General features: G+C 49.7%; 1 protein-coding gene across 1 annotated transcript in view; it reads left to right on the top strand.

The window, feature by feature from the left end:
- GRTP1 (growth hormone regulated TBC protein 1) overlaps positions 1 to 21967 on the top strand; it is a 28434-nt gene extending 6467 nt beyond the window's left edge. Inside the window, exons 3-8 of the mRNA XM_037042076.1 lie at positions 1143 to 1301; positions 5522 to 5646; positions 8510 to 8606; positions 17718 to 17890; positions 17975 to 18160; positions 21755 to 21967. Of these exons, the coding sequence (XP_036897971.1) occupies positions 1143 to 1301; positions 5522 to 5646; positions 8510 to 8606; positions 17718 to 17890; positions 17975 to 18160; positions 21755 to 21844 (830 nt within the window). The 3' untranslated portion in view covers positions 21845 to 21967. The remainder of the gene's footprint in view (positions 1 to 1142; positions 1302 to 5521; positions 5647 to 8509; positions 8607 to 17717; positions 17891 to 17974; positions 18161 to 21754) is intronic.
- The last annotated feature ends 277 nt before the right edge of the window (positions 21968 to 22244 follow it).

Raw genomic sequence — 22244 nt, 5'->3', positions numbered from 1 at the left:
TAATTGAGGTCACTCATGGTTTTTGGCTTATTTTCCTTTTTGTTGTTATGGTCATTAGGAAATTACCAATCACCTTTTCACATATTTATTTTCAGTAAATACATCCCTCCAAAATGTGCTAGTTACAGATTCACGGAGACCAGCTGCAGAACAGGACGAGGACGTCTGTGGCTGCAGCCCGTGCTCGCCGTCAGGCGCTTCACACAAGTGCACAGCTTGCACACTTGCCGTCCTCCATTTTCAGTTTGTCCTCTCACTGGTCTCTGCCCTGTGGAGGGCTTCCCAGAACACTCAGGTGACCTCAGGCCCCACTGCTTCACGGTCACCTCCAGAGAAGGACCATGCACCTGAGCCTGATTCACTGGTGCCTCTGGGTCTGTCCCTACTTCCCGCTGTCCCTCCAGCCCTTGTGTCTCTGCTTACACTCCCTGGGACCAGCTGAGGGTCTCTTCCTGCTTCATGTCCCTTCACTTTGATGAGGTTGCCGTCACTCCTGCTCTCCTGGCATTTCCAGATGTGTGCAGTGCCTGGGTCACAGAGACTATTCCTGGTCCAGGTCACCCCTGGGCAGGGACTTGAGTCTGGCCCTGTGGCTAACCTGTCTTCACATCTCAGCATCTGTCACAGTGTGTGTGACAGGCAGCATGAGAGGACCAGAGGATGGACCTCGAAGCCCCTGGCATTGGGTTATTGTAGCTTCTTGCCTCATTGTGGTCAGTTTGGGCAGAAGAGCTGAATTCTGTGATGAGTGAATATACCAGTTTTGGTAGAGATGTGTGAAGTTTTGCATTTTTTGAAAAAATTTTTATCTACGATATGTTTATTGATTTTCAGAGAAAGGAAGGGAGGGGGAGAGAGAGAGACAGACAGACAGACAGACACACACACACACACACACACACACACACAGACAGATGTGAGAGAAAAACATCAATCAGTTGCCTCTCTTACACGCCCAAGCTGGGGATCAAACCCACAACCTTTTGGTGTGCAGAAGGATGCTCCAACCGACTGAGCCACCTGGCTAGGGGAGGCTTTGCATCTTCTTAATGTCTGACCTAAGGAGAGAATTGGTGAGCTAAAGGTATTGAAATTCCTGCCACGGGCCCTGTCCTTCTGACGCTGCCCTTCCTCTGTTCCAGTGAAGCGCTACATCCGGAAAGGCGTCCCCCTGGAGCACAGGGCCCGAGTCTGGATGGGGGTGAGTGGAGCCCAGGCCCGGATGGAGAGGAACCCCGGCTATTACCACCGACTTCTCCAGCGAGAGGGAAATGACAGCCTGGAGGAGGCCATCAGGACAGGTGACACCCGGTATCCATCCCTTGGGTGTGGGGGGGCCCAGGCAGGAGGAGGGGGGTGGGGCGGGGGGAGGAGGTGTGGGAACTCTCCTCCAAATTGGGTCTGCATCCAGTCTTTGAAGTCATGATGCTGATGAAGAAAGGGCATTGTGAAAGATGCAAAGACCAGGTTTCTTTCAAGAAGAAGCCCCCAAGGAGAATGAGAAGGCTGCCGAGCCAGCAGCCCTAATGGGGTGGGGCGTTTGGTGGAAGGGGTGTGTGCCTGACCGGAGCACATGGGACTGATGGATGCAGCTACACAAGCATCACAAAGCCACACACTGAAGTTTTCTTTCTTTGTGTCAATCTCTAATAATTCTCTAAGGATGCTGATATTTTTGGCCTTTAATCTTCTTCCCTTTAGTTTTCTCAATATTTATACAGGCTCCCTGTCTCTTAAAAGTTTAAAGCGCCCAAGGAAAAAAAAATGTTTAACCTAAAATGAATAATTAGATTTTAAGGAAATACATCTGCCTTCCTGATTTTAACAATTTTTGAGAAATACAAATTTAAACAAAATAGCTAATTAAAAAAATTGAGTTAATCTCCCCGGGCCGATGTGGCTCAGTGAGTTGGGCGTCAGGGCGGAAAGGTCACCAGTTTGATTCCCAGTCAGGACACCGCGCCTGGATTGCAGGCCAGGTCCTCATTGGCGGGCATGCGCGAGGTAACCAATAGATGTTTCTTTTCCTCTCTTCCTCCCTCCCTTCCTCTCTCTAGAAAATAAATAAATGGAACCTTTAAAAAAATTTAAAAATCAGTTACTTTGAAGTGCTGAGAGATTGGACTGACTTATGACAGTGAGAGTGGTGTGTCTCCAACATAATAAATGGGGGTCCTTCAGTCTTTGGGGTCTCATATGCCCAGGGCTGGTACCAGTGGGAACTGGGGGTCCTGAACCCTTTGGCTGCAACCTGACTGCACAGCAAACCAGGGTCAAAGGTCTCAGCACAGAGGCTGCTGCTGGCTTTCAGGCACAGCGGGGGGCCCTCACTCAGCAGGGCTGGAAATGCTTGTTTAGGTTGGGAAGAGACTTTAGGTCCGAGGGAGGCTGAACATACTAAATAAAACAGAATGTTGCTCCTGGTTTGAAAATTAAATTTAGAGGCTCTGTTTAGTTCCAAGCATTTTCAGGTAAATTTTCACTATTGTGATAAAATATACATAATATAAAATTTACCATTCTGTCTTCCCTGACTGAAACTCTGTCCCCATTAAACACTCACCTTCTGTCCTCCAGTGCCTGGTGGCCACCATTCTTTCTGTTTCTAGGACTTTGATGACTGAGTACCTCCTACAAGGGGGATGGACCAGAGAGTAGAGTGTCTGTCTTTCTGTAGCTGGTTGAGTTCACTGAGCATAAAGTCCTCAAGGTTCACGCATGTGGCAGAGTTTCCTGTGTGAGGCTGGATGGTGTTTCACAGTGCGTCCACACCGTTTTGTTTCGCTGCTCATCCACCGGTGGGCACCAGGGCTGATTCCACGTTCTGGCTGTTGTAAAGAATGCTGCTGGGGACATGGGTGGAAAAACGCCTTTTGGAGACCCTGCTTTCGGTTTTGGGTGTATTCCCGGGAGTGGCATTGCTAGCTTCCCATAGTAATTCCACATCTGTTTTTCTGAGGAGCTGGACAAATCCTTTTACGGGGTTGGTGGAGCTGGATGTTCTGTTCCAGGCACGCGCAGACTGAGTATCCCTGTTCACATCTGCTTCCACGATGCGAGGCGGCATTTCCTGTGGAAAGATTTTAACACATAATGGAAAACTTTTCATAATAAAAAATATTACATAGGAATGAACACAGCTGGTCATTCTAATCTGAATTAGTAAAAAACACTCATTTTTCTCCTGATCAGTTGCACTTTAGAATGCTTAGAACTCCAGAAAAGAAATGTTTTGTAGGAACTTTTAAAAAGATTTTATTTATTTATCTTTAGAGGGGAAGGGAAGGAGAGGAGAGAAATATCAATGTGTGATTGCCTCTCGTGTGTCCCCTGCTGGGAACTGGCCTGCAACCCAGGCGTGTGCCCTGATTGGGAATGGAACCCTGATACTCTGGTTCGCAGGCCTGTGCTCAATCCACTGACCTACACCAGCCAGGGCATGTTTTGTAGAATTTTTGAAAAATCTAAATGAATTATGGACTTTTGTTAATAACAGTGCTGTATTCATTAGTTCATTAATTATAACAAATGTGCCATACTCATAAAAATAAATAATATAAAATATATTGGAATATAATTTTTTAAAAAAGAAAAAATAAACATAGCCATGGTCAGTACAACAGAGGAACCCTGTGCCTTCCACCTCTTGTCCTTCTTGGGGGTGAGACCATTGAGTCGTGAGTGATGGTCAGGCTGCTTCTCACTGTCCCCAGTGACACTGTCAGTCCTTCGGGCCATCCGAACGCTGAAAGACAGGACTGAGGGAGGCAGGGACAGAGAATGAGACACCTTATGGGAGGCATTTAAAAAACAAAGCAATACTCTTTTAAGAAAACATACATGAAAAATAATGTGCTTTGGGACACCGAACTCCCTGTTCTGCGCAGACCTAGTGTTTTAGAAGCAGGGACAAGGCCTGAGGCTGGGGGCTGGGAATAGAACGAACGCTGCAGCATTTCACTGCAGGTGTGCAGGCCTCGTGCTGAATGAAGTGCAGGCTGGGTTTCCTCGGGCATGTGGGGAGCTGCTGTGCCTGTGGAGGTCGGAGGTCAGAGGTCGTGGCAGAGAGAGCTGCTGGTTATGCAGGTCCCGCACTGAGATCTGCGGGCTGTGGGTGTCCTGGGTTGTTCTGGTTATTGGACATAGCACAGTGGCAACCACACTGATCTAAGTGGGCAAACACACGAATCTAAGTGGCAAACACACTTTTCTAAGTTGAGTTAGAAAAGATGTAATGGTTTAGGTTGACATACATCCTCTCTGTTCTTGCACTTGGGTACAGAGTTAACATCTGAAACTCAACATGAAGGAGTCAGGCGTTGGCCCTGGCCAGTGTGGCTCAGTTGATTGGAGCGTCGCTCCGTAGCCTGAAAGGTCACAGGTTTGATTCCTGGTCAGAACACATGCCTAGGTTGTGGGTTCAGTCCCCATTTGAGGTGTGTACAAGAGACAACCAATTCATATGTCTCTCCCACTCTTTCTCTCTCCCTCCCTTCCCCTCTCTCTAAGATCAATAAGCATGGCTTTGGGCGAGGATTAAAAAAAATGTCAGGTGTCATCTTGGTGACCTCCACCAGCACCTGTGTTCCTGCACTGGGCCCCCGGTGGGACTGGCTGGGCCGGGCTGGGAGGGCCGGGCTGAGGAAGTGGGGGTCTGACGAACTGGAAGAGGTTGGCTGGGAAACTCTGCTGTAGACAGAGGTTGACAGTGCTGAGTTAATTTTGTTCTTAGTTTTCACTTTTTTTTTCTTTTACAATTTTTAAAATTTACTTTTAGAGGGGACAGGAGGGAGAAAGAGGAGAGAAACATCAATGTGTGGTTGCCTCTTGAGTGCCCCCTACTGGGGACCTGGCCCACACTCCAGGCACGTGCCCTGACTGGGAATCGAACTGGTGACCCCTTGGTTCTCAGGCCAGTGCTCCATCCATTGAGCCACACCAGCCAGGGCTAGTTTTCCATTTTGTCTGTTTATTTCTGAAAGGGGATCTCCATGTGTTCTGCTTCTTTATGTTTTTGTGATCTTCAGGATTGTGAAAATTTCCTGAATTTTGTGTAAAATGGTCATCTGTCACCTGTTGTCCTAGAGTTAGCCACCACTTAGCTAAGAGGGGCGGGCAGTGCGAGGACAGGTTTGTGGGGTGGAGACAATGAGGAAAAAATCAGGGCCCCTCAGTGGCCCGGGCCTCAGCTGGAGAAGCTCACTTTGTTGTCACTGATTTTGGGAGAACTGCTGCTTGAGCCCACAGTGTCCCTTTGACGTGGCTGTAGCAGGACGGGGGTCCTCGAAGTACTCTCTCCTTCCTTCCTGACTGCAAGTCAGCCAGGACCTTGACGGCTGCAGGTGCTCACGGCCAGGGAAGGGCAGCCAGGCTCTCCCGGGGCGATTCAAACCACAACCAGGGCTGAGCCAATCCCGAGACCCAAGACAGAGCCCAGCACTTCACCAGGTGGGGTTTGGTGCATCGCAGACCGTCTTCCATTCCCACCTTTTGATTAATTCTGCTGTTAATGTCTCTGCAGATATGAACAGGACCTTCCCAGACAATGTAAAATTCCGCAAGAGCGCAGACCCCTGTTTACAGAAGACCCTGTACAACGTGCTCTTGGCCTATGGGCACCACAACCGAGGTGTGGGGTACTGCCAGGTAAGCCCCCGGGAAGGAGAACACCATCGACACCCCCCAAACTTACAACAGACACACTCTCCAGGTGTACATTAAGCATTCTTTGTTAATGTAGTTCATAAACTCCCTAAGTTATAAAACCTGCATGACTGTGACTTTAGATATTTGCCAGTTACAAAGTTAGTGGAACCTCTATTAATGATTTCTTTTGGTGTCAGACTGCAGTGGGAGGGGGTGGAGGGGGGAGTTGGTAAGCAGGTAGGAGGAACTTAAAGGAACACAGAGCTGTATCTTCTAGGACAACAGGTAGACAAAGAGCACCTTATTGCCCTGGTGCATATTGTGTGTGTGTGTGGAGGGGAGGGTGGGGATGGGGGTGTTTCTTCAAGGTTGTTTTGGAAGTCAGATCTTCCCTGTGTTAAAAGTAACAGTATACCTCATCACCTGCCACCTTGTCACCCTGTTTTGGATTCGCTGTGTGAAGCACACGTGAGGTGGGGAAGAGTCATTTCTCGTTTCTCCGTGAAACGGTCCCAGCCTGGAGTGTATCAGCGGGACACTTGTATACATAACGGGGAACACAGGAAGAGCCTGAGTTAGGAGCAGCCGAAGCTGTGCCCTCTGCGGGTGCTGCATGAGACACAGCCGCCCCGCCTTTGAGACGGGCTGGTGCAGCCTCTGAGTTCGCTGGAGGCTGGTGAGGCCCAAGCGGCCAGATGTGCCAGGCAGGGTGTTGTCAGGAGCCGCCTGCTTCCTGTTGCCGGGAATGCTGCTTGTCACCATAGCTGCGAGCAGACGCCCATGCTGTCACGGGAAGAGAGTGGCGTTCCCTGTCCCTGAGGCTGCATGCTTCTCGTGCTGCTGGGGCCTGAGGCTTGTCTAAAGGTTTCCTGAGAGGAAGGTGAGTAAACCCTGTTGTGTGATGGGAAGTGTGCATCTAACAGCCATGGGTTCCAGAAGCTGCTCGTAAAGGCCAGGGGGCCACGAATGTCTGGGCCCTTAAGAAGGTTTGAACAAACGGTTGTGCAGCGGGGTGCTTTGGGGATTTGCGTGCCTGTGTGATCAGCACGTGGCGAGGCTCTGGGCTCCAGAGAGGGACGAGGGAGAAATGGGACAAGGAGAGAGGCAGATCATTTACAAAAGACCGGCAGCAGAGACACATCAGAGTTACTACTCACATTCACCTGAATAATTCATCAAGTTTGCATTGCTCTGTTACCCAGAGGCGGTGCCTTCAGAAAGACGAAGCTGGGATGGGCCCATTTTTCCCATATGGGATTCCTGTCATTCTTCACTTTTATGGCTGTCATTAACTTGTCCTGAAACAAGGACTCTGCCCTTTGGAGATGGGGACACAGGATGGCTGAGAAACTGTCCTAAGATCATTCTAGTTACTGTTCTTGTGGACTAAAAAAAAAAATAGCTTTAAAAAAAGCACACAATTTTAAATATTAGCATGATGACAAAACTACTGGCTTTAGCGGCCCCTGGCCGGGTAGCTCAGTTGGTTACAGTGTCGTCCCAATACACCAAAGAGTCGTGTTCCATCTCCTGTCAGGGCGCGTACAAGAATCAACCAATGAGTGCATAAATAAGTGGAACAACAAATCGGTGTTTCGATCGATGTTGGCTTTTGGAATGTGTGTGCATACACACACACACACACACACACACACACGTGTGTTGGCTTCCTGGGGCTGCCATGGCAAAGCTCCATAAGCTGAGAGGTAAGACCACCGGAAACCGTCTCTCAGTTCTGGAGTTCAGAAGTCTGAGATCAAGGTGTCGTCAGGGCTGATTCCTTCTCAGGCTGTGAGAGAATCTGTTCCAGGCCTCTCCCCCAGCGCCTGGTGGTCTCTGGCACCCCTTGGTGTTCCTGGGCTTTTAGACACATCACCCAGTCTCTGCCTTCCTCTCCACACGGTGCTCTCCCCGTGTGGTGTTTCTGTGTCCATATTTATCTTGTTGACTGACAAGAGCTGGATTTTCCCCTTGCTGTTAGAGACATACATACTTACTTTAGAAAATGCAGGCATGCCAAAAAGAAAATAGAAATTGTTTTAAACCTAGTCACCCAGAGATGACTGTAACTCACTGTTGTTCAGCGCCCAGCCTCCTCGCTCTCCCCCGGGTCTAGCTGATTCTCTCAGACGAGAGTCACATACCTCGGGTATTTTAGCCACATCTGCCCTTTGGCAAGTGTTCGCTGTGAATTTCTCGACAGTCTCAATCACGAGGATCTCTTTCAGCATCCCCCTGTGTCAGACCACGTTCCTTTGTGGATGTTATGAAATATGGTTACTGGTATAGTTTCCCCTCTGATATAGTTACATGCTATTAGACTGATTTTTACGAAAACAGTTGGAAGTTATATTTTATAAGGTAACCATTAGTTGAAGAGCTTTTGATTGTAGTATTCTAAGGCAGTATTCAGAAGAGTTTCTTTTCATCATTTTCCTTCCTTCTCTTGTAGGCTTGATTAAATGCATTACTAGATGTCAAATCCTTAGTCTCTCCAAAGTTGTACTAAAAGGTCCTTGGAGAATTATGCAAGTTTTAGGGAAATGGAAAGTTAGTAGTTAGCAGCCCAACAATTACAGAATCTTATGGTGTTTTAAAATTTGACATGAGCCCTGGCCGGTGTAGCTCAGTGGATTGAGTGCAGGTCTATGAACCAAAGGGTAGCCAGTTCCATTCCCATCAGGGCACATGCCTGGGTTGCATACCAGGTCCCCAGCATGAGGCGTGGAAGAGGCAACCACACATTGATGTTTCTCTCCCTCTCTTTCTCCTTCCCTTCCTCTCTCTCTAAAAATGCATAAATAAAATCTTGAAAAAAACAAAACTCAACATGAATTTCTGTTTCTCATTTTTCTAATTTCAGGGAATGAATTTTATAGCAGGATACCTGATTCTTATTACAAAGAATGAAGAAGAATCCTTTTGGCTGTTAGATGCTCTTGTTGGAAGAATACTGCCTGGTATGTTGAAAATCCACGCTGTTTGCCCCTCACTGTCTTGTTTCTGGTGTTATTGAAATGATTCAGCTGACCAGCCAAGATTTAATGAAAATATAACTGAGTTGTTTGGGAGTTGAGGTTAACAATCTTTTTGCAATGACGTTAAAGAGAAGAAAAATATTTGAGATGATCGGCAGCTGGCACAGCTGATTATTTTTGGGTCTTAGACCTTGAATTTGGCTGAGACTGTGTGCTGAGCTCACCTGTTCCTCAGTCTGTACCGTTCATGTTGAGACTTGTTGGGCCTTAGTATGTCCTGTGACATGGAATCTATGAGAGCTTCCCTCAGTTACATGTGTGTGTTCGTTAGTGAGTCTGTGAATAGCGCTAAGACTGAAATAATTGTCAGCTGTTGTTATTACTGTTACTAAGTTGAGGATCATTGTTTTCATGCATTTCTACCTTTCTATGTATTAATGGCTATGGTTTTAGTTAATAAGTGATTTGTTAATAAACACCGGCGGTTTGGGTGATGCACAGCATGGACTGTGAGCTGCAGGGTAGGACCCCTTCAGGAGAAGTGGCAGAGCCGTGTCAGTGGGGGAGGACTTGATGGTGGTGATGGGTCACAGTGAGCCTTGCGCTTGTCCTCAAAGACAAGCACAGTTGCGGAATCCTCGTGACTGGTGGACGGGGAGGTTGGAGGCCCCCCACAGCAGTGAGCCCTGGGTTGCTCTTGTTTTCTGTATCTGGGTCTGAGTTTTCTTTGTGCCCCTCCCCTCTCTCACACGGGCCTGGGTTAAGCTAGACCCACCCCAGGGCAGCTCTCTCTGGAGAGCTGGCACCCATCTCTGGAAGCTCTGTGCTGAAGACATGCCTGTAGCACATTCAGCTTCCATGCTACACTGCGCTTGCATTCTCATTTAATCCTCAGAACTACTGGACCACACAGACCCAGCTATGATGTCTGTTTCACAGAGGAGGACACTTAAAGCCTGAATCCCACAGCTGTCTGTGGCAGAGCCCAGGTTCACATCCACGGCTCTGTGACTCTAAGACCTTGGCATGGAAGAGTGAACCTGAGTGCAGCCGTTGGAGAAAGGGGGAATCTAGGAAGATAGAGGGGAGTGGGGGCGCTCCTCATGCTCCGGTGCTGCCGTTAACAAGGGCTCAGCAGTGGGTGTGCAGAGGCCAGGCTGACGAAGCTGCCCGTGAGGAAGGGAAAGGTGGAGAGGTCCTGAGTGCGAGAAGAGAGCCTAAAGGCGGAGAGGACTGGAGCAGGCCCAGCTTCCATGTGAAGGCCCGAACTTCAGTGGTGGGGAAATTACGAGGAAGGGGGAGTCAAGACCTTCCCAGATGAAATATTGACAGAGCTCTGTATCACCTTCACCGTTTGCTTCAGTTATGTCCTCAGACTGACTTGCAATGACTGTTTATATCCATGATCAGTTCACAGTTCTGGGGGTATGGGAAACATCGCTGAACCGAACACAGAAGGTCCTGCCTTGTGCAATGCCCGTTGCAGGAAAGAGGTCAAACAGTGAGCAGCCGCAACCGCAACCCAACCCATAATAAATAGGTCAATGGCGTAGTGTTCGTGTTCACATACACAGACCCAGCAAAATGCCCCAAGACTGAAAATCTACCTCCCTAAGTGGAGGGCAAGGAAAGACCTACGAAAGAGGCTGGCAGTTGATAATTTATTGAGAGCAACTTACATTTGAGTCATGTCTTCGGCAGCTGCAAGACAAAATGGGTCCCCGTGCCCCTTGGCAGGCGCCAGAGAATTCCACAGGGTGGAAGGGGGAACACTGTCGGTGCTAGAACGTGATGCTGCCAGGTACGGGAAATTACTTTACATGCTCGACCAGGTGGAGGCAACAACCTGTTCCAGAGACCAGCTCTTGTTCAAGGAAGGGGTACTGATTGTATCAGGATGAATGTCGATTAGGATCAGACGGCCTCTAAAGACGGTTTGCAGAAAGCAGCCTCCATTCTGGCCTGGGTCCAGCTTGAGGGACAGAGAGCGGCTGTGACGGAACAGTCTCCCCTCCACAGTTAACAAACCACATTTAACTGAGTAAATTTGAAGATATAATTGGCTTTATTAAGTGATTCATTAATCAAGCAGCAACTCAGCTAATAAGTAGATACTAGGAGGGGTTATACAAGATGGAAGGTTTTTATAGAAAGGAGGGCACATCAAAGAAATCATCAGCAAGAGAAAAATGAAAGCCCATTAAAGGAAGGTAAGAATTCAGGTGATGATGGCTTCTCATTGGCTGAGCTGTGCCATTCCCATTGGCTAGGCTTGTTGCTGGGTGGAAGGAAAATCTTCCTTCCTCCTGCTGGGTATTAAAGTAGTAAAGAGTTGAGGGCTGCAACTGAGGTCTTCCAGTTTGGGGTAGTTGACCTCTCGTGGTGGGGTGTGACGGCTCTCTCTACAGGCCTTCCCAACTCCAATTTTAGTTGAGGTTTCCTTTAAAATTCACCATAGATTAGTGGCAGGGGATAAACGCTTACTTGGAAAAGTAAAAAAGCAAAACTCCAGATTGCTCCCAAAATGTCATGTCCTGTCATTATTAGGTTCAGTCAGAGTGAACCGAAGAGTAAGCCGTTAGGTCCTGATTCAAAAACAAAAGAAAATACCAAAACAAAAATGTCAGGACTGTGAGGGAAGAAAAAGGGATTATCCTTGTCATTACAGCTGTCCAAACACAGAGAGGCAGCTCTATGGCCTGTAATTATATGGAAGACTCGAGAGCAAAGCCAAGCCAAGAAGGCTTGAGAGAAGAATACTGGAGATTTACTACAATGCTGCAATGATTAAAATTGTGTGGCGTTAGCTTACTGATGTACAAATAGCAAAGAGGCCAGACGTCAGTCGGTCTACTGATCTGTTAATCTATTAGGATCTATGTGGGATTAATGGAGGAAAAAAGATTATTTGAAATATCATTTGGTGACAATTGACTATTTATATGAAACAAGATGAAATTAGGTCCTTATTTCTGTTCCACATGGAGTCAGACTTTTGTGAAAAAGAAAATAGGCATTTTACAAAGTAAGAAACCCGAATGGCCAACAAAGTTAAGAAGAGATAACCAAGCTCTGCTGTGAGCAAGGAAATGCAGATTTAAACAAAATGAAGTAGGACGTCAAAGCCAGAGTAGCTGCCCGATGGCCACTGTCCTAGGCGACTGACACCCCAATTTCAGAGCACGTGAAATGGGATAAAAGTCAGTGTTGAGCTGAAGACCACGTTGTTACAGACCTCTCATGAAGGAAGTCTCGGTGACAGAGTCACTTGTACGAAGTCACAGAACTCCTGGTCTTGTGCACGCCTCGCTGGCCTCCCGTCTGGCCACTGAGCCCTCCTCAGGCACCGCTGCCTCTCGGAGCATTACTGTGTCGTGAACAGTCACTCAGATAAGGTTTCCTCAAGGGATTTCACTCTCACACGTAAAGGCCTCTCATGGTCCCTAGTCAGCAAAACCCTAGCGAACAATGTCCATGCAAGCTAAACTTACCCTTCGTACACCCACACCCAGAATCCTCTCTCACACAGGCTCCTGTGACAGGAGTGGCTTCTTGGGAACCAGTGGTGGCGCTCCTGATTAGCCACCACTCAAACCAAGGCATTAGGTGAAAGGGTACAAGAGAAAAAGCAGATTCACTTCGTGGATAGAAGAGGATTCCTGAGCCTGGAGGATAAGCCAGACAAGGACCAGGCTCTGAGCCCCTGGTGCTAATGGTGCCCGTCTGACTTCCAGAAGCAGAAGGGGGAGCACCATTCCACTTTAATTGCATCAAATAATGAGTGAGTGCAGCACTGAGCTGATAATATATTGGTGTCCTGAAAAGCTGGTCAGACCTGTTTTCCTTTGAAACACAGAAAAACAGGTTGCTAATTGCTGCTCACAGAAATAACCCAGCTCAAGCTAGAGGGTGTGGCTGAGGTGGGGACTGATAAGGCACATTCTGTGGGGTGAGGTTCAGAGCCCCTGCGGAGCAGAGCCGGGACCGGGTGAGGACCACTGGGCTCCACCCACCTCTGCTGCACCCGACTTTGTGAATCAAGGGTTCTCTTGTTTAACTTGCCCGTAGGGTCTCCCCTATAGTATTCCATGGCCCGTGGGACAAGCGCTTGCTTTTTCACAGGCAGGCGCTGCATCCGTGGGCTGCAGAGCATCGGTTTTGGAATTAGACTATACGGGCTTGAATCCCAGCTCTACCACTTACTACTCTTGTAGCAATAATCACGGGTGCATTTTAAATCTGTGTCCCCCACCCCCGCAGCAGCAGCAGCACCCACCCCAGAGACAGAACCGCTGCACCTGCCCTGCCCCCCGAAGCACCATTTAGCCTTTAGATGTTCTGACAGAGCCATTAATTAGGTTGTCTGCAAAGATGAATGTCCACAGGAGAAGCATAACTAGGGGCCCCAGAGAGGTGAGGCCAGCTCAGGGGCTACGGAGGGTTTCTCTCTTCCTGTGCACAGCGGGGTGTGGGGCCTGATGGTGCTCTTCTGCTCCAACAGTGGTTAGGGGAATGCTGCAGGCGGGGCCTACAAGAATCATGGTTGTCTGGCCTTCCAGCATTCGAAGGCAGAATGCATTGCGGAGGGAAAGTGGATACAGAGGGTTTCAGTGATCATCCCCAGGTGACCGGCTCAGGCCTGTGGCAGTCTGGGGTGTGACTTCGATGTCTATTTTTGGAAGCTGCCATAAGCCCTCTCCGTAATCAAGGACAAGGTTATGCAGTGCTCACAACTTAAATGTCCTTCTTGGAAAATCCTCTTATCTCTCCTGCACTTAAACCTGGTCCCCCCTGAGTCAGTGCAGTTGGGTTGGCCCTCAAGACTGTCTGGAAAGGAGAACAGAGAATCTTGGCTGCTCTCTCCCACTTGGACCAAACTATGGCTGAATTTAAAAGGAAAAAGGAGCAAATGGCCGAGTTTCAAGAAATAGATGCAAAATAAATAGATGAAAGTGTTTTTTTAATCTCTGGTATTTTATAACTGACTTGGCTTCTATTAAATTATTTTCAGTGTACAGTGTTTCAGTCTTGAACATAGTTTATTGTAGCTTACTCTTTGAAAATTAGCAACATGACAGTGATATTGTGTCAGTATTCATAATGACTGTTTAATTGACAAGACCGTCTCGTTCCTTTGCCATGGTGAGTGACCAAACTGTGACGGGGTGCAAAGCATGGGTCCCCTGAAAGTAGGGGAACAACCCCGGGCAGTCCTGCCTCCAGGCAGGAAGTGAGGCTGGACTGAAGGTGGAGCGAGCGAATGGTACAGCAGTTAAGATACATGGCACAACAAAGGGCAAGTTAATAGCCATGCCTTCCTGAAGGGAAGAGGGCTGCCGCCCAGTACGTGACTCTGAGCATGTGCGATGACTCGCATGATGTGGGGGGTGGGGGTGGAGGAAGCTCACACAGCACCTGCGTGAGAGGCAAGGGGCGGATGCCCACCCTGGATGCCCCTGTGTTCATGGGAACTCCTGCCCTGACTAAACATGGCAGCCAAAAAAGGGCAAAAGACACTGAGGAACTGACAAAACTGGCGTACCATAGGACGGGCGGGGTATAATATTGCATAGAAAGCTATGGGCTGACCTTTAAATTAGGGTGGGCTGAAGGTCAGGAGGAGAGAGAGCCATGAGGTCAGCAGTGAGAGAGGAAGTCTGCCTGGAGAAGGCGGCGCCAGAGCTGATGGAGCTGCAGGGACCCGCCTAGCCACCCAGACTCGTGAACAATGCTCGAAGCCGAACTATGACCAGGAATGCTGAGTCGCCGAGTTCTGCTTCTCTGGAAGGTGTACAGAGAAGCCACTCTCTGGGACATGTGCCCCCGGGGCTACGCTGCGATCCAGAGCAACACAGCACATGCTTTCCTGAACCACTGCATGAAGGCTAAGAACAGTGCACCCCAAATCCTAAGGAAAAAAGCTGCTGTGACAATACGGCAACTCTGAAACCCACATGTACACATCCTAAAAAGGGTGGAAATCTGTTTGCGTGACCGGCTAATGTAATGGACAGATAAGAGTATGGGGGAGCCCTGGCTGGTGTAGCTCAGTGGATTGAGCACAGGCCTGTGAAACAGTGGATCGCTGTTCGATTCCCAGTCAGGACACATGCCTGGGTTGCAGGCCAGTTCCCTGAGGCCAACTCCCAGCAGGGATGCACAAAAAGCAACCATACATTGATGTTTCTCTCCCTCCCTCCTTCCCCTCTAAAGGCAAATAAATAAATAAAATCTTTTAAAAAAAAGTTAAAAAAAAAGAGTATGGGGAACTTCTGGGCATGGNGGATCGCTGTTCGATTCCCAGTCAGGACACATGCCTGGGTTGCAGGCCAGTTCCCTGCAGGCCAACTCCCAGCAGGGGATGCACAAAAAGCAACCATACATTGATGTTTCTCTCCCTCCCTCCTTCCCCTCTAAAGGTAAATAAATAAATAAAATCTTAAAAAAAAAGTTAAAAAAAAAGAGTATGGGGAACTTCTGGGCATGGTTTTGGCTTGTAGCCTTTTGGGGAGCAAGGGAAGTTCTGCGTCTCGTGGGAGAGGAGGGCTCTGAGCAGGAGTGCTCTCAGCACCCCCAAGGCTGAACCCTGTTAATAAAAACCCGTTTCCTTCAACAGTAATTGCTGGGTCCTGTGTAAAGGCACCAGGTGGCCAAGCCCTGGTTCACTTGGTAACAAAACCACAGGTGGGTCGCAGGACGAGGTGCTATGTTTGACGGTGTACAGAATGTGACACGGTTTCCTATTTTATTACATGCGTCACTTAACTAAGCATTAAAATGAAATTAAGCATTAAAGTGTATTATAATACATTGCACTAACAAGCTAGGAAGTTTTGGGGCAAGGCAAGATATCCGTTCAAAAGTTGGACACGCTTTTGGAAGCCTTGGTCTGTCTGCCCATGGAGCGTGTGGCCGCAGAGCTGCAGGGGCCACCGCCTGGCAGCCAGTGCCTGGGCCCTGTAACCGCAGAGGCAGGGCGGCCATGAGCCTCCTCGGCAGGTGCTGCTTTCCGTGGTTCAGCAGCCCGAGGCCCCCAACCCCCTAAACCAAAAGAAAAGAACTTTCTCCAAATGAAGTCGTCAGCTGTCTTTGGAAAAAATTTTAAACTTAACACTGCCTCTGCCTTTTTGTATTTAGAGAGGTGGGGATGTTTGGCTCCTTCTAGAATATCTGGCAAATACAATGACGTGTCCTCTGCCCTTGAGTGGGAGAAAGCATGTAGGATTCCTTGAGTCTTCAGAGAGGAGAACCCTCGCCCAGCAGCTGTCTGTGTAGGCGTTCCCCTGCACACGTGACCACACACAACCGTACACCACCACACACCACTGCACACCAGCATCTGAACGACTATCCGTCAGGGGCCAGTGAAGTGGGTTATGGCCTAACCCTGCAAAGGCACCTCGAAGCAAAGAGGGCAGGCCATGTCCATGAGGGTGTGCAAAGGCATCAGGGAACTTTGTAAAGAGATGTCTGACAGGGTGCTGTTCGCAAGATTTGTCAGTGTGTTAGGTGGTACTACAAGTACAGAGGAGGCCCATCAAACTGCTTAGTGATGACTGGTTACCTAGGGGAGGACTTTGACTGTTCACCTCAGTCTCCAGTAGTGTTCAGATTTATCGTATGCATGTATCATCTTCATAACAAAAAAGAGAGACAGAAATAAATAAAAAACACAATACCAGCAAAGAAGGGAGCGCGCGTCCTGTGCTCAGAGGATCCTGGGATGTTTTGGGCATCGGCATGATACTGGAGAAACCGCCGTGGCCAAGGCAGCCACAGTCTCAACAAGTCCGTCCTATCAAGGGCACACATTTCACCACCCAGCTGTGGGATTAGAAATCTGTGATTTAGGCCAATTTAAAAAAAAAAGTGTTTTATGGCACTACTTTGTGTGCCTGTGCTGTCCCCTCTGGAGAGGTGGTGGGTGCAGGGGGGTGATGTAGAGGGACCACCTGCCTGGAGCCCCACCCCTTCCTCCCTGTGTACATGGGGGGCGGCGCCATGGCACCTCGTGGGCCAGGTTTGCCTGCACCTGCTCGCTTGCCCTACGTGGCCAGGCCATGGGCCACCTGCACCCGGCAGCTTCCCTTGCTCCTGAGACTGAGCTCACTGTCAGGCAGTGCTGTCCCTGCAGCTCCGGTGTCCGCCCCCCCCACTCCCGAGTCTGCTCCTCCTGCCCCCAAAGCCTCCCTTAGCTCGGGGTGGGCAGAGCCACTGGGGCAGGGCAGCAGGTCTGTGGCTGCTGGGCCTGCCCTCAGTCGGGATGACACGGAGCGGCAGCTGCCATTGTAGATTTTTAAGGTTTTATTTTTACTGTGATAAAATACACATAACATCACATTGACAGTCTTTCTTGTTTTGAAGTGTACCGTTCAGCGGCATCAAGCACACTCACACTGTTGCATAACTGTCCTCACCATCTGTCTCCAGAGTCTTCTCATCTCCCCAAACTCAAACTCTGTCCCCATTAGATAGCCACCCATCCTCTGCTCCTGCTCCAGCCCCTGGCTCCCTCCATCCTACTTTTGGCCTCTGAGTTTGATGGCTCTAGGCACTTCACACAGTATTTGTCCTGTGGGGGCTGACCAGCTTCACTTGGCATGATGTCCTCAAGGCTCATTCATATTGTAGCACATGTCAGTGTCCCTCCTTTTTAGGCTAAGAGTAGTCCATTGTGTGTGTGTATGTCACATCTCGTTTACCCATCTAATCACCCGCAGGCGAACTCTTGGTTGTGCCCACCTTCTGGCTGTTGTGAATAACACTGCTATGAATGTGGGTGTGCAAATACCCCTTCATCTGCTAGCAAATTTTAACTGACGCCCAGCAGGGCTTCACTATCCAGGCCCCTAGGGACCCCGGGGGCCCTTGCTTTGGGAGTCACTCCCAGGAGTCCCTTCATTCACCCAGCGTGGTGTCTCGCCCTGGGTCCTCCCTCCACCCTCCCCCTCCTCTCCCTGGGAAGGATCCCACATGGACAGCCCCATTTTCCTTCCCTGGCTCAGGAAAGAGTGAGGGATGAGGCTGTCAGGGACTGTGGTTTGTAGAATAGAGATGCATGTTTTGGGGTTTTTCCCCTTGTCTCTCTGACAGATTACTACAGCCCTGAGATGCTGGGCCTGAAGACGGACCAGGAGGTCCTGGGGGAGCTGGTGAGGACCAAGCTGCCCGCAGTGGCGGCCCTGATGGATGGGCATGGTGTCCTGTGGACTCTGGTCGTGTCCCGCTGGTTCATCTGCCTCTTTGTGGACATCCTGCCCGTGGAGGTGAGCATGTTGTGCGCCTCTCTGGGACCAGGGCTGGGTCGGGTCACCAGGAAGCGATGCACCATTTCTCTGTTTTCTCTGCAGACAGTACTGCGAATCTGGGATTGTTTGTTCAGTGAGGGCTCGAAGATTATCTTCCGGGTGGCTCTAACCTTGATCAAACAACATCAGGCTTTTATTTTGGAAGCCACCAGTTTTGCAGACATTTGTGAGAAGTTCAAGGAGATCACCAAAGGGAGTTTTGTGACTGAATGTCACACCTTCATGCAGGTGAGTGTCTGGGTGGCTCAGCCTGTGTTTTGCTCTGCTCTTCCATGTGCCTGGCCTGGGAGGTGGCTATTCTGGCTTTGCCCAGGTCTCTGTCGGGCAAAGCACCTGTCCCTGCATTTCCTTTGGGCCTCTGTCTCAGCTGGGGCCCTTCACCCCCGCCCCCCATCTTAAGCGGCTCTGGAGAGGGACTCCAGCCGCTTCCAGGCCCATCTTCTCCTGGAGCCTAGGGCCTGCCAGCAGATGCGTGGGTGCCACCTACCTGGAGTCCAGTGGCTGCTGCCCCTCCTCCTGTGCCACCAGCCATGGAGTGGCTTGCCCCAAGGTGGGCAGGGTCCAGTGCCAATGGGACACCCAATAGGGACAGTCCAGGTTCACTGGGATGGAAGCATCAGGGTACGAGTACACGACTTGTCGAATCCGGACCTGAGTTTCTCTGGGCCTGGGAGCCCGAGAGGTGGCAGAGTTCTGCGAGGTCTGGAGTCCTCCACAAGCCAGCTGCCCATGTACTTGGTCTCAGGGGCTTTCCTGAGGACCCCGTGTACAGCAGGTCTCCTGTTTTTCCTGATCCTAGGGCGGGGGTGCAGGCTATGAAGGTGACTCAGACCTGCTGAAGGAATGAAGGGGGAGTTGCATTCAACAGGCCTTCTGAGGAGGCCTCAGAGCTGGGACAGGCGTAGGCTGGGAAGGCAGGTTTTAGGTGGGCTAGCAGGAAGAGGGGAGAGCCAGGAGCAGAGCCCAAAGCTTGAACGGCCCTCGTGGGAGGTGTTGCGTGCTAGCACCTATGCGGCCTTCATCTAGAGAGCCTGGCCCACCTGGCCTTCACCTTTTCATTTGATATGGTTACAAATTCAGAGGTGGCAGAGGGCATGCTGGCTCCATCCACAGGGCACAGTGTCTAGATGCCTGGGAGGCCAGGTGCTTCTCTGGACCTCCCTGGGTGGCAGCAAGCACCTCGCTGGGCTGCTGTGCCTGGGAGTGACTCAGGGGCAGCCTTCTAGTGGCTGGGACTGTCTTGGAAAACATCCAGGGCTCTGAGCCAGAGAGTGCATGCCTTGAGCTTTCTCCACTCACTCTGGAGGTGAAGGGTGGATGTTGGACAGCTCCTGGGAGGGAGAGAAAACCCAGGCCCCTGTCCTGGGTTTTCTGGCTACATCCAGAAGAGGGTTCTGTTCCACCTGGCCTCAGAAGACATCCAGTTTAGGCTCTGTGCTGAGGACTGGTGTGGCCACGAGGGTCCCATGCATCCTCTAATTGGTTGGGCAGGCGTGGGTGCTGACATTTCAGCTGGTATCAAGCCCTGCTCACCTGCCAGCAGCCTCAATAAAGAGAAGGTAGTGACAGATGATAAATGTCAGAAACCTGTGACTGAGTCCTTTGAGGCATGACAGGTAGAGCTGGACCCTGTTACAGAATGCCTCCCCCAGAGGGTAACTTCTCCATCTATGGAAGTCTTCACACTGGCTGGTGGCCTCTTGGGGAGAACGTGATAGGGGAATTCAGGCAGCAGACGGCAGGACCGTGCTTCTCCCAGGCCTCACGTATGAGTCTGTGATTGTGTGTCGGAGTCTGCAGAAGCCAGATGCTGAACTCGGACAGAATCATTGCTTGCCCTCGTGTGTATGACTGCTGGCAGGTCTTGGGATTCCTTCTGGGCTCAGGTTCCTCATTTACAAAAGGAAGACGACAGGGGGTCCTGCATCCTAGGATTGTTCAGGGTATTTTGTTTGAATGTCACTCCCAGATGACAAAATTCACCCTTTTAAAAAAAGATTTTATCTATTTACTTTTAGAGACAGGGGAGAGGAGGGAAAAAGAGAAGTATCAGTGTGAGAAACATGGATAGGATCGGTTGCCTCCGCCAGGCCCCCAACTGGGGACCTGGCCTACAACCCAAGGCATGTGCTCTGCCTGGGAACTGAATTGGTGGCCTTTGTTTGCAGGATGCTGCCCAATCCACTGAGCCACACCAGCCAAGGCAAAATGCACCCTTTTAACACACACAGTTCAGAGGTCCAGTTCCATTACTTAGTTCCAGAACATTTTCATCACCCCAAAAGGGAGCCCCATACCCGCCCCCCTCCCATCCCCCAAGCAGCCACCAGTGCGCTTCCCATCTCTAAGTAGTTTCCTCTTCTGGACATTTCACAGAGGTGGAACCTAACAGTGTGTGCGCGCCTTTCTGTGTTGGCTTCTTTCACTCAGCACGCTGCTTTCAAGGGTTACTCCAACTAGTTTCATGTTCGTGTTTCAGAGTACCTTGCGTGTACGGTGAGTGCTCAGTGTTAGTACTTACACAGTGCGAGAGGCGGCAAGGCGACTGTTCTCCCCGTGGGCCTGTAGAGGCGGGGCTTTGCCTGTGTTGCAGTGCAAAGGTGCGCTGGGCCTGTGAGCTCGGTGGGCGTGAGGGAAGCAGAGGGTAGTGAGGACACCGCGTGGGTTTCACAAGTCTCCTCATGTTGAAATAAAAATGCTGTGTATCAGTGCACAGGATAGATTAGCCATTCAAGGGAAGCTGGCAGGGAAACAGCCCTCATACAGTGAGTCTCATTTTCTCCAACTCCAGGCAACCCCGTTGGGAAGACGACAGTTAATTCTGCGTCGTGGCACATTTCAGTGGTCTGATCTGCTTCCCACTTTTCAGGAACATGGACAGTTGTTATGTAAACACTCTACCCTGACCTCAGGTGCTGTGTATCACGAAACTCTGGAAGAATTCTGAAATACTTTTTAAAAAGAGATTTTATTCATTTTTAGAGAGGGAGAAAAACATCAATGTATGGTTGCCTCTCACACGCCCCCAATGGGGACCTGGCCCACAACCCAGTCATGTGCCCTGACTGGGAATCGAACCTGTGACCCTTTGGTTCACAGCCCTCGCTCAGTTACACCAGCCGGGGCTGAAATGCAATTTCTTTTTAAAAAAACAAAACAAAACTTTTAAATGACTAGCCCTTACACTTGGCCTAATTTATAACCACAAGTTCCTCCACAGTAACTGCACAGATGATTAAATTATGCATAAAAGATGCGACGGCACACCTGCCAGCCTGCAGTGCTGGTTCTGTCGTGGGCCCCACGGCCGAGGCCACCTGCCTACTGGCTCTCTGCTCTCCCTGCCTCCCCAAGATGCCACCTTTTCGCCTGTGGGAAGTAGTTTTCTCTTATTAGAAATGAATCCGAGTCTCCTCCCACTTCCACTTTTCAAATCTGATTTCTTATGCTTTACTTCGTCTACTCATGAATGGCCTGACTTTGGAGCTGCCACAGGATACAGCAGTTAAAGGATCTAAACTAAAACAACACAGACGACAGAAGCAAAAAATGCACAAACGGGTTTGCATTGAACTTAGAGTCCTGTACAGCTGAGGGAGTACACAACAGAATTACCAGAAAATATGTTTGCAAACCGTGGCTCTGATAAGGGTTAATGTCTGAAATTCACCAGGAACCCCTCGGGGCGGAGGGCTGTCTTCCCTCCAAGTGCCACAGGCCAGCAGTCTCTCCAGCTTCTGACCACCATGGCCTAGCCTTCAACAGGGGACAGATACGATGAAAGCTTGTTTGGTTTGTAAACCAATTCCATTTCCCTTGCAGAAAATATTCTCGGAGCCCGGCAGCTTGTCCATGACCACCATCACCAGGCTTCGAGAGAGCTGCCGGGCCAAGCTGCTGGCGCAGGGGTGACATGGGCATTCTGCCCCCTGCACTGACCACGGGGCTTCATTCCCAGAGTTGACCAATTTTTACTACTTTCCTTTTTAGTGCTGTAAATACTTGATGTTTCTATACTTTGGTCAAATTTTTTAAGAGTGATTTAAAAATCACATTTTCTGCAATGGATGAGCTATGAAGTCAAATTTCTACAGATATATTTTTACCCAAGACAATAATATATAAAATGTGAGATGTGTTTGTATTTAATAATAAAGTATGCCAACATTTATGAGTTTGTGATCACTAGCTTGCCCAGGCATCAAAGCCTCAGGGAGCCATGGAGCATCTGGGTCCGTGGAAACCTTTGCCCTAATGCTAAATGTTGCAACACTAACAAAGACCCGAACCCAGGCCAATTGTGGCTTTCTCT

Source organism: Sturnira hondurensis, unplaced genomic scaffold, assembly GCF_014824575.4.
Source record: "Sturnira hondurensis isolate 20B ecotype Veracruz unplaced genomic scaffold, ASM1482457v3 Scaffold0003681, whole genome shotgun sequence".
NCBI lineage: Eukaryota > Metazoa > Chordata > Mammalia > Chiroptera > Phyllostomidae > Sturnira > Sturnira hondurensis.
The sequence above is the reverse complement of the archived record's forward strand: the minus strand, read 5'-3'. Positions and strand labels throughout refer to the sequence as shown.